This window comes from Sparus aurata, chromosome 9, assembly GCF_900880675.1.
Source record: "Sparus aurata chromosome 9, fSpaAur1.1, whole genome shotgun sequence".
Lineage (NCBI taxonomy): Eukaryota > Metazoa > Chordata > Actinopteri > Spariformes > Sparidae > Sparus > Sparus aurata.
In genome coordinates this window covers 26,515,309-26,532,003 of record NC_044195.1, presented here as the reverse complement: position 1 = coordinate 26,532,003, position 16,695 = coordinate 26,515,309, and the positions used below count along the sequence as shown (strand labels likewise).

General features: G+C 40.7%; 1 protein-coding gene across 7 annotated transcripts in view; it reads left to right on the top strand.

Annotated features, from left to right (window-relative positions):
- lrp1bb (low density lipoprotein receptor-related protein 1Bb) overlaps window positions 1-16,695 on the top strand; it is a 301,330-nt gene that overhangs the window by 125,415 nt on the left and 159,220 nt on the right. For all 7 annotated transcript variants that reach the window (XM_030428474.1, XM_030428470.1, XM_030428475.1 and 4 more), the window contains 5 exons: window positions 3,076-3,195; window positions 5,034-5,162; window positions 7,188-7,445; window positions 8,861-9,023; window positions 16,405-16,627. In XM_030428474.1, the coding sequence (XP_030284334.1) occupies window positions 3,076-3,195; window positions 5,034-5,162; window positions 7,188-7,445; window positions 8,861-9,023; window positions 16,405-16,627 (893 nt within the window). The remainder of the gene's footprint in view (window positions 1-3,075; window positions 3,196-5,033; window positions 5,163-7,187; window positions 7,446-8,860; window positions 9,024-16,404; window positions 16,628-16,695) is intronic.

Genomic DNA, 16,695 nt, shown 5'->3' with positions numbered 1-16,695 from the left:
TTCATGATTTTTTCATGCATGAACAAATTATGTTTATAATATGTACGGTCTATTTGTGTTTGTAAAAGATTGCTCTCTCAAATGAGATGTATGAATGTGTCACTGGCTCTAATACTCCACTGACTTTGCGTCGTGCCTTGTTTATTAAGAAATGTCTTATTGACCAGAATACATTTTGGCAATTTATTTCTTAACTTTACGTCCGTCTATCTTTCAACTTGACTTTTTTGTTTGTGCTGCAACTTAATGTTTTATTCGATTTTCAATTTTTATGTTGTATCGATGCTGTAGGCTACTTATAGTCATGTCATGTTGAGGCACAAAACCCACTCGGTTAGGGTTAGTGAAAGATGGTGTTCTGATGTACTTGATTCTTGGAAATTGTCGAATGTCTCATCAACAAGGTCCAGATTTGTTGCCAATGGCTGGAAAATGTCCGGACAACATGTCAAAAATACCCAGCGGTTTTGTGCTTATGAATGTTGAAATACCATTTTGAACAGTGGTCTCTTGCACGACCACCGTCCCGTCTTCCTCCTGACATTAGAGTCGGTGCATACAGGTGAGCATGTAAACTGTGCATGATACGATATGTATTGTAGAAATGTTGACAGGATGTGTATGAAATGAACAAATTAAACATAAACATGGTTTCCAAAAAACAAAAAAAACAAAAACGCAATGCCAACAATTTATTCTGACAAACAGGTTGCCACCATCTCATGTGTCTACTAAACTTGACTGGGTGACTTTTCAGTATTATGCTGCAAACCCATAAACAGTCTGAATTATATATTTCCTGGTCAATATTCCGTCTTCCAATCCAAATGCATCCCGGTGCATCTGCTCTGGAGAACACGGCCGCCCGCAGCAAACAGACGCTCGTGTGGCAAGTCTGTGATGTTCACAAGCAATTACAGCATTTGATTTGACAGATTAGGGCGCTCAGAAAGAGACGGGGGGTAGTGGGCTCCTGATGCATGCTCATAAAGACTTCTATCAAGCATGAATCGCCTGAATGGAAAGGAAAATGTCGACTACAAAGGTGTTTGGCGTCACAAACACTATGTGAAGTATAAAGTGATGAAAAGGTAAAAGGTTCCGGACGTGCCGCTGTGACGTCGGTGAGTTTCCGACTTGCACTTCTGTTCACAAGTTCCGTGTTTCGTGGAATGCAGCATTAGTGTGGATCAACCTCCGGGTAGCCTGACAGACACTCACACTTTCCTTGTGGGCGAATAGCTGCATATGAGATTGCCACAAAATGAATGTCAACAACGCATCTCTTAAAGCAAAGAAAATCAAAGCCGTGCCCCGCCGAAACAGTTTGTTTTGTAGATTCTCTTTAAAGTTGATTGAGCTCCGGCTCCTTTGCTCCCCTCAGAATCATTTCACCACTACGAGCCGGTGAGGAGTATTAATAAATATCCAAGCAGGCTGTGTCCGGTCATGGAAGACCAAAGGCTACGGGGCATTCACCATTTCAATACTTCAGTGTTTGTTTGTTCTCTATCACCTCGCAAAAATGAAAATGCAGTCATATTCCACTCGGGCCCCTGTCAGTCAAAGCTCCTCCGACTATATGAAAATCAAATAAGCACAAAGTTCAGCGCTGTAGCTCCGTCTCGGCCCTCTCTGAAGCTGTGAAAGGTAACAGAGCCATCACTTTGCTGCCTGCATATTTTAATATCAATTGAGGTATTTTGTACACCCTTCAGTGGAGTTTAGAGCTACATCTGTGAGTGTGTTATGATTATCTCTCGCGAAATTTCACTGTAAAATAAACTCATTTTAACAAACACAGCTCAACTTCAGTAAGACCTGTTAGTCGACACTCACTCGCCGTATTTCATTGCCGTATTCTCCTTTCCTCTCACAGTTTTCATGGCTATCAGCAGAAATATTGGCCTCCAACAAGCAGTCACCTGGATTTATATATTGCTCTCCAAACAATCCGACCGGGCCATTCATCTCAATGTGTCAGCGAGCTCACGATGGAAGTCAGATACTGTAATGAAAAACGGTCTCCCGATAACTCATTGAGTGTTTTTTTTAAAGGTGTCGGATCCACTGACGTCACGTAATTCCGCCTCTTGAAGAATAAAGAAAACAAAAAAATCAAAACCGGTGACTCTGTTTTCATCCACAAAGTAATGATAACTGAACGCTTTGATTGGCCGCTGGGCTTCCCACCACTCTGCTGAATGTAAATACAGCCTGTCAAGAAGTGACGCGGTCCGCAGCTGCGGCGTTCCATAACGTCGTGAGGCGGTTAGCGCAGAAGAACGCGAAGAACGATCAATGCAAGCCTTTATCTTTTTCAGGCGACGAGTTGACATTAATTAATGTTCGGCAGCGGCGTATCAATCTCTGCGCAATTAAAGCTTTGTTTTGCAGGGGTTATATTTTCAATTGTGCCATTTCATTCTGCCGGCACATTCATCACGCCATAATTAGCCGTTCTTTGTTCCTTTCTGTAAAAAAAAAGATAAGCGCTATACAGAGCATCATCACCAATCACAACATTCAGAAAATACATGAGAGATGACAATGTTGGCACTTCCTGGGGGCTGCTACCACTCAATCAATGTCTCCTTTTATAATGCGAGGCTGGTAATAAGTTTAAATCACACTCATCAGAAGTCTTAGATTGCTGGGTCACAATTCATACGGAATTGTGGAATTCAAAAGTTAAGCCTCATGAAAACTTTTGAGTTGAAAGAATGACTTTTAACTCTTCACCAGTCCGTATCTTTTGTCACCACACTCTCATTTCTTTTGCAGTGATACTTCTATTTCCTGCCGTAGCTATCCTTTAGTTTAGAGTTTTTTTTCTCCAAATAGCTTCCCGTACGATCACACCACTTTCATTTCCACGTGGCAAAAAAACCTCTTATCTAAACTTGTGATCAAATGACAAGGGAGCGGTGGTGACTGAAAGGGGCCACGACAAGGTGAAAATAAAAAAAAAAAAAGTAATTTCCCAAATCAAAAAGTAATTTCCCACACCACGCACCCCCTTTCATGCCCTTTTCCCTCCAATTCAGACTGTCTTTCTTGTTTTCCCCCCCGCAGAGCTCCTGTCAGCCTGCCACGAGCTCCGGTGCCGCTACGGCTGCGTCATGACGAGAAACGGCACCTTCTGTTTCTGTGCTGACGGCTTTGAGGTCGGCGAGGACGGGACGAGCTGCAGAGGTAGGATTCAGCTGCACAAGTTGGGAGCAGTGGGGGGGGGGGGGGGGGGGGGGGGGGCTCCTGCCATGGAGCACTCCTCCCCACGTCTCCCTTTGCCCTCAGCCAGACTTCCATCAGATGAATAAGCAGGAGGTGCTGGGTGTACGAGAACCATCTGTCTGCAGGCAGGGCCTCATGTACAGTACATTACATGCAGATACAGGACACAGTTTGTCTTTGGCTCGTTCTCTCCGTCTTTCCATTACTGGGGTGCATTTACTCAAGCATTGTACTATTACAGTTGCAATTTTGAGGTACTTGAACTTCACTAGAGTATTTCCATCTTCCACTCTACTATAGTTTAGAGGCAAATACTCAACTTTTAACTCCAATACATTTATTTGATACCTTGACTGCTAGTTACTATGCAGAGTGCATCAGAGCTGAAGAACCCCATGTTTAAACTGCATGAGGGATGTTGTGATATCGCTAAACCATATTTAAGGTGACCATTTTATTAAAAAAATGAAATATTGATATCATGTTAATATTACACTATGATAATATATTGTGTGATTAATCCAGTGGAGATGCAAGGCCTTGGGCATTTTTTGGTTATGAGTTTCACGAGTAATTGAGTTTTTGTACCCTTTGTCTATTTTTTTTTTTAGGGTTACAGACTCCATCCACGTAAACACTCGTGTTATGAGGGTAGTCAGTTTGCCGAAATGTAAAAAAGATACGAATAAAAAAGTTGTAAGAGAATATATAAAGACAGGTCTGATTGCTACTTTTTTTAAAAATTTCTAGAGATATTGTGATAATATTGTCATCATGATTTAGTTTGGCCACAATAATCATGGAGAGAAATCCAATCTAGTCGCAGCCCTATGCAAACTAGCAATTCCTAATATATATATTGTTTATTCAGCTGTATACTGATAACCGATAATGACCTGCTTATAGATAGCCAATCATTTAAATGTTTGTATTTCATAAAGAAGCACACCAGAGGGAAAGAAAAGCAACGATGATTTAATATCCCGTAGCTCAAATAACATTTGTTGTGTTAAAACTCGTAGACAACTTTTTTCCCCTCTTTTCCAGAACCTCTGGGAACATGTGTTGTTTAATGCAGCCATGGTGTTTTCCTCTGAAACAATGCATGGCTCAAACCATTTGCAACAGTTTGATGTCACTAGAATGACAGCTTCTTCTCCTTTATAACTGTATCAATGTTTAGATGCTATTTTAGCGGTCTGATATATATCGGTATATAGATATCCATCCAGATGTATAATGTATATACATATATATATTTACCTTGACCCCCTACTTTTAATATTTAAGTACCTCCATTGACACACTACTCTTAAAACCTTGGTATAAGTCAATTTTATTGAAGATTTTCACATGAATGAGGTAACATTTCAGTACAATAACTTTTCTTTTTACAAAATATGACCTTTGGGTACTTTTTTACCACCCTGTTCATACATGCCACTGACCTGGTTTCTGACAGCCAGGAAGAAGACAGGATTTTTTAATTTTTTTTTTGTCATAGGTGCCTCTAGAGTTGTGGTGTCTTTCTTGAACTCATGGCATACGATTGCATAATTACGACGGGGGGGAAGAGGATAATCAAAGTAACAACGCTTCCTGGATTTGATCCTGTTTGGGGAAGACAAGAGAAAGAGCGGTTTATAGGGTACCGCAGCTCCGAAAAAAGGCTCCTTGGTTATAAAAGTAATTATGCCTGAGGTGTTAGAGTGAGGCCACATTAAGTATACTTTATGTATTTGGGTCATGTTTGAGCACACCTAATTTGTTACAAATGACTCTCTTCCTCTCTCCATAAGATCATGATGAATGTGCCATGTATGGCGCGTGCAGCCAAACCTGCACGAACACCTACGGGTCATACAGATGCAGCTGCACGGAAGGATACATCCTGCAGCCCGACAGGAGATCTTGCAGAGCAAAACAAGGTGAGCGGCACACTTGCATCGGGAAACAACATAATCTGCATAGTAGGTATGTTTTCCTTTTTCTAATAATAAACAGGGCATTATTTTTTTTTCCCCCGTTCAACTGGAGCGGAGTTGTAGCTTATCATCACCTCGGTGCTCACCAGCTTTGGGTAGGGCAAGATTAATGTGGTTTAGCAGTGACCACATCTATCACCCACATGGGACTGGGTAGACGTGGTCAGGCCGGTATAATGATAAAATTAATGAGCATGAGATTTTAAGTGGGAGCAGTCTGGAGTATTTTGTGCAGAGACAATACCCGGCGTCACCCTGATTAATGTTAATGCCCGATGCCGCTAACAAATCTGTCCTGATGAGCAAAACAGCCCACTTAAATAAAACAACCAAATACGAGGTATTGTGTTCTGGTGGTCCGCCGTACACACACACACACACACACACACACACACAAACAAGCATAACCTCGTGTCGTATATTTTTGCATCGCGCGTTGAACCATAAAGTGAAGATGATTTCTTTTTTTCTTTTTTTTTTTTAAAGGTGTTGTCACTATGGCATATATGGGTTGAAAATAGCTGGAGGCGCAACACACCTAACTGGGGAGAACGCCACCGTTGCTGCTTTTAATCAATGTGACTGGTGTCCTACCAGGAATAAACTGAATATGATTACCCATAAACTTAAGTGAACCCAGTGCTCACATGCATTAATATTAATTTAGCAGAGAGCGATCGCGGTACAGGGATAACGATGGGGTTACCATTACTTGTAAAGAAGCTCATGAATACAAATTCCAGATAGAGGCTCTGTGAGACCAGAAGATGAGGAGCAGCAGGGAAGGAAAAACATATTAAGGTGTTGAGTGTGAGTGAAGTTGAAACTCCACAGGACAAATGTTCTTTTTGGAGATTTAATCTTGATTTAATCTCTTCTCGTTTTGCTCAGACTAGAGTTAAAAGGTATCATATTTTTGTCATTCAGAACTTAAATCTGACTGAACAACACCCTCATGCTTTTCATGGTTTGCCGACTGACTCGCGCCAAGAAATTAAATGCCATTTCTATTTTTTTTTGGGTTCTGCTGACGCACAATCCACTTTATAAGTCACATTCCCTTTTAGTTTTTTGTTTTTTTTTCGTGATGACACCTGCTGTCTTCAAATTGATAAATGTTGCTGTGGTGGACATTCACCCCAAAAATAAATCTGTTGTGCACAGGAAATTAAATAAACCTTGGACCTTGAAAGGTGCACTTCTGACGTCAGTTTGCTTTCTAAATAGCTAAATATCGGGTCAGCTGTAACACATAAAACAGCAAATGTCACTTTGGTCCATTTACTGTCGATGTTGGTGTGTGATCTTTACTCACTTCAGTGCCACTGCCTCAAACACACAGTCTGATCTTTTAGCCTATAGACAAACTGTGTCTCGCGTTCCCTTGCTGGTGCTCAGCCTGTCAGTCGCTGTATAAGAGAGCCTTTTCAAACCTCCATGAAAAATGAAACATGTCTGACCACTGGAAGTGGATTTACAGGGATAAGGTGAAGCGGCTATGTGATCAGACATTCTGAGTTGTTTTGGTATTTTTTGTAACTTGTGTGGAAGATCGGGTTAATAAAGCCCCAATTTAGGAAGCGAACCTGATGTCAGAGAATGTGCTCGCTCGGTCAATTAAACCATTAAACAGTTTATTTTAATCTCATCAGTTTATTTTAAATTGTTGAAAATACCCTTTGTTCGATTGTTTTGGTGCTGTTTCATCTGGTGTTAGATTTGGACTTCACTCTTACTTTATGCAACGCTTTCTAACTCTGAAGGTGAAGGCATGACGACTGTCCTTCTTTGTTTCTCTAACCCCATATCTGAAAAGCACTTTCTCTCTATTCTTTTTTTTTATGTATTCGTGTCCTTCTTTGAGGTCAGTTGGTGCTTTTAATGTTTCAACAGTACAAATTGTGCTCCAGAAAAAAAAAAAATAAAATTTAAAAAACAAGATAACAAATGTCCTTATTTTCTCTTCAGATCCTGGTGACAGCCGTCCAATGCTTCTCATTGGTGGCTCGGATCGTATTGTCATCACCCATCTAAATGGAACAGGCCTCCAGCCCCTGAGGTCTCTGAGTGTAAATGGAACACTGGCATTGGATTTCCAGCACAACCAGGAAAGTGTATGCTGGGTTCTGTCGACAGAGTCCTCTGGGCAACTCCGCTGTGCCGAAACGAGGAATCTGCGCGGATTCACACGGGAACGGGAAATAAGAACACAACAAAGTTTGCAGCGTACGTTTTCTAGCTGTTCATGGTTTCCCCTTTTTCTTACAGTGCATTCTCCTTTTTCTCTTCTTAGTTTTCATGATAACTCTGAGTGATTATGTGCTCTCAAATCCTGAACACTCTCACCTACACCAACAGCGGTGCATCTTTCCCGTTGAGACACCCGGCGCTCTCTCACACATGCATGCTCATGCTCTCCTTTTCTTCTCTCTCTAACGCTCTTACCTGTGAGCTCTGTGTCTATCCCCCTTCATTATCCGTGCGGTTGGATGCAGGTTAGCCTCGGCCGTTTTAGCTGCTCACCTTTCCCCTACAGCTGTCCTTCAAACATGCTGGCTACACTGGCTTCGCTACTTCAAAAAGGGGCTCTCCCCCTCCTTTTTATCTGATCCGAGTTCTCAATTTATCAAACATGTTTGATGTTAACAATGCATGATTTTCAACCCCTATTTTTCAGTTTTGAGGTTTGAAGTCACAGCCTTCACCATTGCTCTTATAACCAACAGGTTAATGCAAGGGCATTCATTCAGGATCCCTGCATCAGAGGTGTCGGGTTATACTGTCATTTACAAAAACAGAATGCAAATCTGCCCAGCCAATTATAATTCTCAGTTGCCATGGCAGGATTTTAAACAGACACTGCATCAATTTGATATATCAAGATCAGCTCTCTTGTCAGTGATGCAGTTTTTTTTTTTTTTTTATTATGTCTGCTTTGCATCTGTTTGAAAATTTCGAAATTGAAAATAAAATCCTAATAATGTCACCGAGGTTGTCTACAAGTGTGCACGGAGTCTAGATATGTTTTATTAAAGCGGGCACAAAGTAGAGCCACAGAGTTTGAAAAGTGTCCTCCATTAAAAATTAATGGGAATGTATTGCTGCGGTGTCAGATCAGTATATGTCACCGAACTCAGGCTAGATGGATCTCAGCAGTGGAAATGGAGCATCACAACATTCACGGAGATGCATGATGGGGAAGGGTACCTCTCAGCTTTGCACGGAGCAGGACTGAGGACGAGAAGCTGGAACGCCACGTCCTCTTCAGTTCTGATTTTTATTATTCCTCCAGCCCAATCATCAGGATCATGTTTGCAGTATAAGTTCCTTCAAACCACATATGTTCAAACCCTTGCTTAGGTTGCAACCTTTTGTTTTATTTTAGGTTAAATGTTCTATTTTATGTTCTGACAACGCTTTGGTTAAGGCAAGGTTTCGTCCAAGGCATCCAGTGGTCCCACGCTAACAAATGTTGAAACACAGCCTTGAACTGTGGTCACTGGCTTCCTAGTATTCTTGCCTGTTTACAGTCAGGTTGAAAATTTGCAATATGTGATAAAACACATATTTTTATGAATATCAAGATGGTATCTGAATTAATAATGTGATTTTCGGAGGCTAATACCTGTTTGCCATTGCAGATGTGGAGCACCTAGCTATCGACTGGCTAACAGGCAACTACTATTTTGTTGACCGCGTCACGGACAAGATATTTGCCTGTAACCACGGAGGGGACACGTGTGTTACTATCCTACAACTAGACCTGCTGAATCCTAAAGGAATAGCTCTGGATCCTCTCATGGGGTGAGTGTTCTGCAGCCTATATAATACACCATCTCTGAAAGAGCTCCAAGGCTCATTTATCATCATGCATCTTTTGTTGAAGAAAGAAAATCATGGGAGAAGAGAAAAAAAAAAATTCACTATGCATAACAATTGACTTGTCTCGTAGAATGTGAGCAAGTCACAATGAAGGGATTTAAATGATTCCCTGTCCTTCAGCTCCTTTCTCTTTGAGCTGTGTAATTTGGCGGATAGTGATGCTTCAGACAGCTTGGACTGTCGAGACATTCATTTGTATTCACTGATTTCACCCCACATCCCTCAGTAGAAAATGCCCCTGCAGGACTTTCCATTACGGATTTTTAGTCTCTGTAGAGATCACAAAAAAAAAGCTGAGTAACTGTGGAGTAAAAAATATCCCTATGGCGAAAAGTGAAACATTTACAGCATGTGGTTGCCAGTCACACAGAACCCACCCATATTGTGTAGGTAGTTTCCTCTTTAAAATAAAAAAAAAATATATACAATAAAAACAAATCAGTAATTGCAGCACCTGTAACAAAGATTTTAACCAATTACCAGTAGTCTGAAGCCTTCTCTGTCCTAATATTTTGAGTAAGCAAGAACAGAGCATAGCCATTAAATTCGTATAACACAAGGTCAGGCACCAAGCTCGGAGACAGGGCAGGTTATTACACAATGGTAACATATTACAATAGGGTACACAAAAATGTCAGTAGTTACTGAGGAGTGAGTAAGGAATGACTCAAGAATGACATAATAATTAGTCATTAATGTATCATTTCTGAATAACTGATTTGAAGACTATATAGTAGATACTGATGAGTTACAAGGAAACAGACCGGGAGCTCCTATATTAATGAATCATTAGGTAATGATTAGTTCATGAATATTTGTGAAATTAGTTATGACTCATTCATTACCAATTTACTGAATCATAACCAATAAGCTCCTTAAATACTAGTTACATAATCCTTAGTTACTCTTTTTCCAGGGAGTTAACATTTAGTTATTTACCAACACACCAGAAATGGCAAAAAACAATTCACAGTATTATATTCACACCAAACATACATTCATATTCACATTCAAGTCATATTAGTCGTATAGTCATTAGTGTTGCTAAAACCTTTTGACAGAGACTTTATGAAATGAGATGGACTAATGATAATGATACACCTTTCCTTTCAGCACTGTAGATCATGGCACAGTAATGACTGCCTCCATGCATCAGTAACAATGGAAGCATTTTGCCTCTGTGCACTAATTGTGTTACACTGTGTCACAACCAGCCACCATGAGGCTAAATGCAATGTAAACCTTGACTCTCAACATATGATTAGTTTGATAACCGAAGCAGAACAACATCGCTTTCTTTGCGCATTTCCAGTTTAAAAGCTGTACTTTAGTCAACAGCTTGGGTTATCACTGTAAGCCATTTGGTCTAATCACTATAATTAGCTGCTGGTTTCTTAATGACATGAAAAGTTCTGATTCGGTTGGCAGCGTCTCGTGTTCTTATTAAATGCTGGTCATTAAACAATATGGCTTATGGTAAATAACAGCATACTTACACCTTTGAGTTTCTGCTAAAGCCCTCTCTGAATCACCTCCGATAAGCTTTTTTTTTTTATTCAAGAGATTTTGTTATAATCACACATGACTCACAGACATAAGTGTCCATTCTGTTGTGGGTATGGAAGGATGACAGTATTGATATAGAGTGTGCTGGCCCACAGGGGAGCTGGACACGCAGGCTGCTGGCTATTGACTGTAGAAGGCAGAGGTTTTTCTAAGGCTTCTTCTTGCCTCTAATTGGTGAGACTTTTTTTTTTTTTTGAAGAAAGCAAGTGTGAGAGAGCTCTGTCAAATGAATTCAGGGAGATGATAGATGGGATAGCACTGTGTGAGGAACAGCGTTTATAGAATATGCTCTGGTTTGGCATTACATTTTTATTATGAGTAGACTGTCTTCCTGTCTCCCTGCCCTTCATACTGTCAGTTAAGGCATTTTGGTTTGTTCATCATCTTAAACTATTACAGATTTGAAGCTACCTGTGAGTCCCATATTAGTTTCATATTTAATGTTTATCTATCTACTTTGTTTTTGAAAATTCAATACAGTGAGGCTTGTCAAGACCAGTGAAGCCTGCAGTAGATGATGTCGAAAAGTATGATAAACTTCTGATAGAGTTTTGTGTAAGCAACAGTCAGTCCTGTCCTCTGGAAATTAAAGGTGCACTATGTAAGAATTTAAGATTAAAACATTCAAAATTGATAAAAATTATTAACAGAATGCAAAGAAATATCAGTTTTGACGTTACGTCAAAGACACGTGTGTGTTGTGTTGCAAAGATAATCACAAAAGATAGCATGCTAACAAGCTAGCCCAAGCCATCCCTTCCCATAATGTGACTCCAAGTTCCCAGTCCACATTGCTAGCTGGACAGCTAACTGAGCTAACTGAGCTAACTAGCTAACGGCAGCTAAAGTTGGCAGCAGTTAGCAGTTACTCTTGTGACATGCCTCCCCCTATTAGCTCGCAGTAGGAATGTGCGAGGTGGCTAATCCTTACACATTGCACCTTCAAGTTTAGATAGTACAAAGTTGTTTTAATGAATGGGAATTTTATGTCGTGGGGCTTAATTTGACCAGATAATGGAGCTAGATTAAGCCTTAAAGCATCACTGAAATTACAACAACTGAATGTTATCTGATATGATTTGAGATATTTAATTACAGCCTGAAAATGTCAACATCATGGAGGAGTAGGAGGAAAAACGGTCTGCCTTCTCTTAAATATCAAGCAAAAGGAATTAAAAAAAAAAAAAATACTTGTTTTACATGTTATAATGTGAGCGGTTTCATGTGGGGACAATTTTTTTTTCATCCAAACAAGACCTGCGAACAGTAAATCTACTCGTCTACGTGAGGCCCACGCTTGTGTCATTGTAGGATGTAAAAGGTAATGGTGTCCTCCAAGGCTGAGCTCGGGCAGCCTTTGCGTGTTTTCGAGCTTGATAGCGCCTATATGTGACTGCTCCTAACCAGGCCTGATGGTTATCTTGAATAACCAGGTTTCCACACGTTTGTTTTGCTGACACAAGCCGACTGTAATCAAGTTCCACTGTATTCGAGAGAAGGCAGACATCTCTATGGCTGATATTTGCAAAACCCTGCATCGCGCACCAAAACAATCATTGTGGATAAATAGCACTGCAGATAAGTTAAAATATACTGTCCCTTTAAGTCTGAACCCAGAAGTGCTGTGAAAATTAAAAAAAAAAAAAAAAAAACCTTGGTGATACTGAGTTGTACTGTTAGTATTAAACATGATCTCATCCATCCTGGACTGCAAAACTGCAAAAGATTAAAACTACAAACAGCTTACAGACCTCAAGCCACTGCGTCTGTCCAAATATGAGAAATGATCATTTACACATATACCAATCCAAAGAAGTGCATCTCAGTCAGAAAACAAATTAACTGTTTCCTGCCACGGCTTTATGAGATGGACAGAATGCTCCTACTTACAGAAAAAGAAAAACATGAAATCAACTTTGGTGTTCAGTCTCCAGTCTCACTGCAGGACATGTACTATTTCCCAGTGGTCCCATGCGGTTTATTCTATCAGGGGGGCTCATTTCCAGAATCCAACATGGATCTGGTTGGCGCTGCAGAATGCGCAAGTACAGCATCAGCACCATCCTAATCCCAGAAAGCTATCATTTGTATGCCACGTGGAGGTGCACCTGTTTGGGGAGCTGGGTTCCTTGCTGACGCGAAGGTTTTTTTTTTTGGTCGAGGGTTCAAAGGGCAGCCCATCTCTCCCCCTGGCTTGACTTGTGCAGATTAAGTCGGCTTCCCGCCGCTCTCTGGCTGTAGCTTCGTTATCATTGGAGGCTGCTGGAGCTCTGTCCTCGCTGAGCCACAGCAGGACAGCATGACAGGACCTCCATGTTAATTATGTGCAGACATGGGCAGTTTTTAAAGTGACAGTCCGTGAGATCTTTACTTTTAGCTAAAGGACGTTTTATTTGTTCGCCTGGCCGTGTTCAGTTTCTATTGTAAGCAAACAATTAGAATACGTGTAACACCGGTTTTCCCAGTATCAGTCTCACATTCCTCTGGCTCCCTGTGTCTTTTAGAATTGATTTTCAAACCGTCCTCGTGGTTTTTCAGGTACTAAATGGTTTGGCTCCTCTGTGCATCACACATTGTCTGTCATTTTATGTCTACTCACATACCCTCAGGCCCTCTGCAGCATGTCTTCTAAATGTCCCCAAAATTACCACAAAGAAAATGGGAAATGCTGCTTTTATTGCGTTTGCCTTCAGGTTATGGAGCTTCTGCTGCATGTATCAGAGAGGCAGCCTCACTGGGAGGCATTTAAACACATTCTGGTGTTTCGTTTTTGGGGGTTTTTTTTGGAGGTGGGAATGTGCTTTAATTTAACATTAATTTTACACCTTGTGTAAGTGTTGTATGCTCCGCTGCAGATATCGGTGAGTTGTCCAGCGTCGTGACACATTTCCTCGCGAATTATCTGCTGAGGAGCTTTGCGTTTATGTTTGTTGTTTCGTCACCCGCAGGGACAACATGTCCCTCCGATCTAAATGACTAAATGGTTTTTATGTGCCATTGCTTTCCAAGAATAACTTACAGAGTGTTTCTTGAACTGCCGCCCATTTCGTAAAGGATGACTTTGTTAGTCAGTGGCTTAAAAAATTGGGACATATGACGTTCAAGATAAAAAAAACATTTTCATGATCATTTTCTGATTTGCCCACGCGATGTTTAAGGGTCGGTTTTTATATTTTGAGGCATGAAAATGACTTGTTCAAGGTTTTGTAGGAAAATGTGGGTCGAAATGTGTTGCTGATGGAAATATGACTCGCTTTGTTGACCGAACTACACACTTCAGCCTCATCCCTAACGTCATTTGCAGTGCTATAACAACATCACACTACTCCATCCTTTGCTCCTGACAGTCAAGAGTCATAATTCACTTGTTCACAAGAGGCCCTCGTGAGGTAAATTGGTCTGCCTGGACATGTGAACAAACAGCCACTGCAATCGTTTGAGGGGAGTAATGCACTGACTTTTGCTGCGTTTGCTAAATACAAAATGATCAGCAACCTTCAAAAGCTTCTTTGTTGAAGCTCTCAGATTGCAGACCAACATGTCAACTGAAAAACAGTCGTTTTATGAGGACAGATCAGCCAATTTAAAGCTCAAATCAATCAAATCATGACCAGTAGGAGGCAAAAAATAAATTCACATTGGGTTCTTTCTACTACATTTTGGAAAGAAATTGTTTCTTTTTGTTCCACTCCTTCTACAGTTGTGAATGACTACACCGCTTTTTTAGTTCATGTTTAGAAAAATGACACATGATGCTATTTTAATGCACCACTTATGCTTTGGTGAGGTATACTCGCTCCTTCGCTGTCTTTCAGCACGAACAACAGCCCGCATCAAGCGAAATAACTAACTCTTAGAGTGTTTGAGTCATTTCTTGAATGTTAGACAAATATTCACTTCTGAGAAAAAATATCCAGACTTTGAGATTGCTTGATGCCAAACTGCTTTATTCATCATCCACTCCTCTGGTTTTCTTTTACTTTCTTTTCATGTGTTGCCGGGCAGGTGGTGTACGGTGGAATGCGCTGAAAGCAACATACCTACTGCAAAACACTTCATCTGAATAAGTTGAAAGATAACAATGCCACTTACATGCTACACACACAGGGGCTTAGTTGTAAATAAAAAGGGTGCCGGGGGTCTGAGACATTTGGAGCAGGCTCACAGCCGGTGTGTGGCTGCAAGCTGCTGTTTTATAGCTTCTTCTGTTTCCTCTTGAGAGATAGAGAGTTTGGAACATGTATGACTGGATGCTCCTGACTGACTTTGAACGACACTGACTTATCATAGGGATCAATTTTCATCTCATTTTTGTTCATTTGTACAACACTAATGTCTGTCGATTTGGCAGAGGGTCATCAGACGTGTCAACAATCATGGTCACTGTCATCGCTGCACGGCTATTACATATTGACATGCTGTGTGCAACAGGTAAATAAACTATTTAATCAGTTAGATTTTGATCATAAAGACTACTTTCTAAGTCTTAGGAGTCTGTTATCACTGTTATCATGCCAGTCATATGATTAGCGGTGGCTAATTAACCACTCAAAAGTCTTGGTAATTTTTGAAACAATGGGACCTTGATTTCAAACAGATGTAGACATTCATTTCTAGACGCCTAATGACAATTTCGGCATAATTACTAGCTACCATGCAAAGTAGGCTACAGTTTACCACCGTTGATTAATACATGATCTACAGCTGAGTCATTATGAATAGAGAGGGTCTTAATTATGAAACTGATGGATAGATGATGTCATGCTAAAATACTGAGGCTAACGGGTGTCAGGTTAAGCAAGTCATCATTTTGCGCTAGTTGGTAAACCATGTGGATGATATAGAAATAAAGAAACAGCATTGTTCTTATAGAACTATGGCCCTGTCACCCTGTCATACCAAGCAAGCATGACAGATGTTAGATTTGTGCTTTTTCATGTATTGTTCATAACAACAGGCATCACTGAGAAATGGGTTTGCAGATGTGGACTTAGAAAACAGCTGATCTGCTAACATTACCTGGCCTACACTCAAGAGTAACACATTTAATTGACCAGTTCTTAATAAAACTTAAGTTCAACATTGACTGAAACCCCATCTTGGCTTCAACTGTAACACTGGGTTACTGTAGTTAGTATGCTAGTTAACAAGGTATGCTAATGTTTGTACCTTTGGTTAGGGCAGTTTGATTAATTCCTTACACTTTTTTGTGATCTTGTGGTTTTGGTATTGGAAAGGCTGAAATAACACACCCTTACCCCCAAACTCTTAGCAAAAGGTGTTGGCCATAGCGATCAGCGATTAGGTGTGGTATTCAACCCTCTCAGAATTATTACTCGAACATAAATGTCTACACAGTAAGGGTTATCAATGTGTCCTGGTTCGATCTTAACTACATCCCTATGCACACTGCTTTGACATGCTGGCAATCCAGTAGCTTGACAGACCGGCCATGGCTTGTTGCTAAGCTATGATTGGGTTCAATGAATTGCAGCTTGGATAAACATATTAGGCAAAAAACAAAGTGGTATTCTGTTTATCTAACGACCTGATGTAATGGCTCTATAACGCCAAACAACCCAGAGTAATGCATAATGTATGACTGTGTATTGTGGCTGTGATTGTATGTGCAAGTACTATGTCTGAGAAGAGAAAAGAATGAAACTCTGGTCTTCTAGAAGAGTAGACAACATCCTTTACAAAATTTAATCATTTAAACACTTCCTTCCCACTGCAGAATGCTCTTCTTCACTGACTATGGGAACGTAGCCAAGGTGGAACGCTGCAACATGGACGGCACTAACCGGACTCGGCTGGTGGATTATAAAATTGAGCAGCCCACTGCTGTGGCATTGGACGTGGTCAAGAAGCTGGTGTACTGGGCAGACGCCTACTTGGATTACATCGACGTGGTGGATTACAACGGCAGGAACAGGCACACCATAATCCACGGGAGCCAAGTGAGTGTCATATTTCACTGTAAGCGCTATTTTTTTGTCTTCCACGGGCTTCACATTGTAAGTTCATT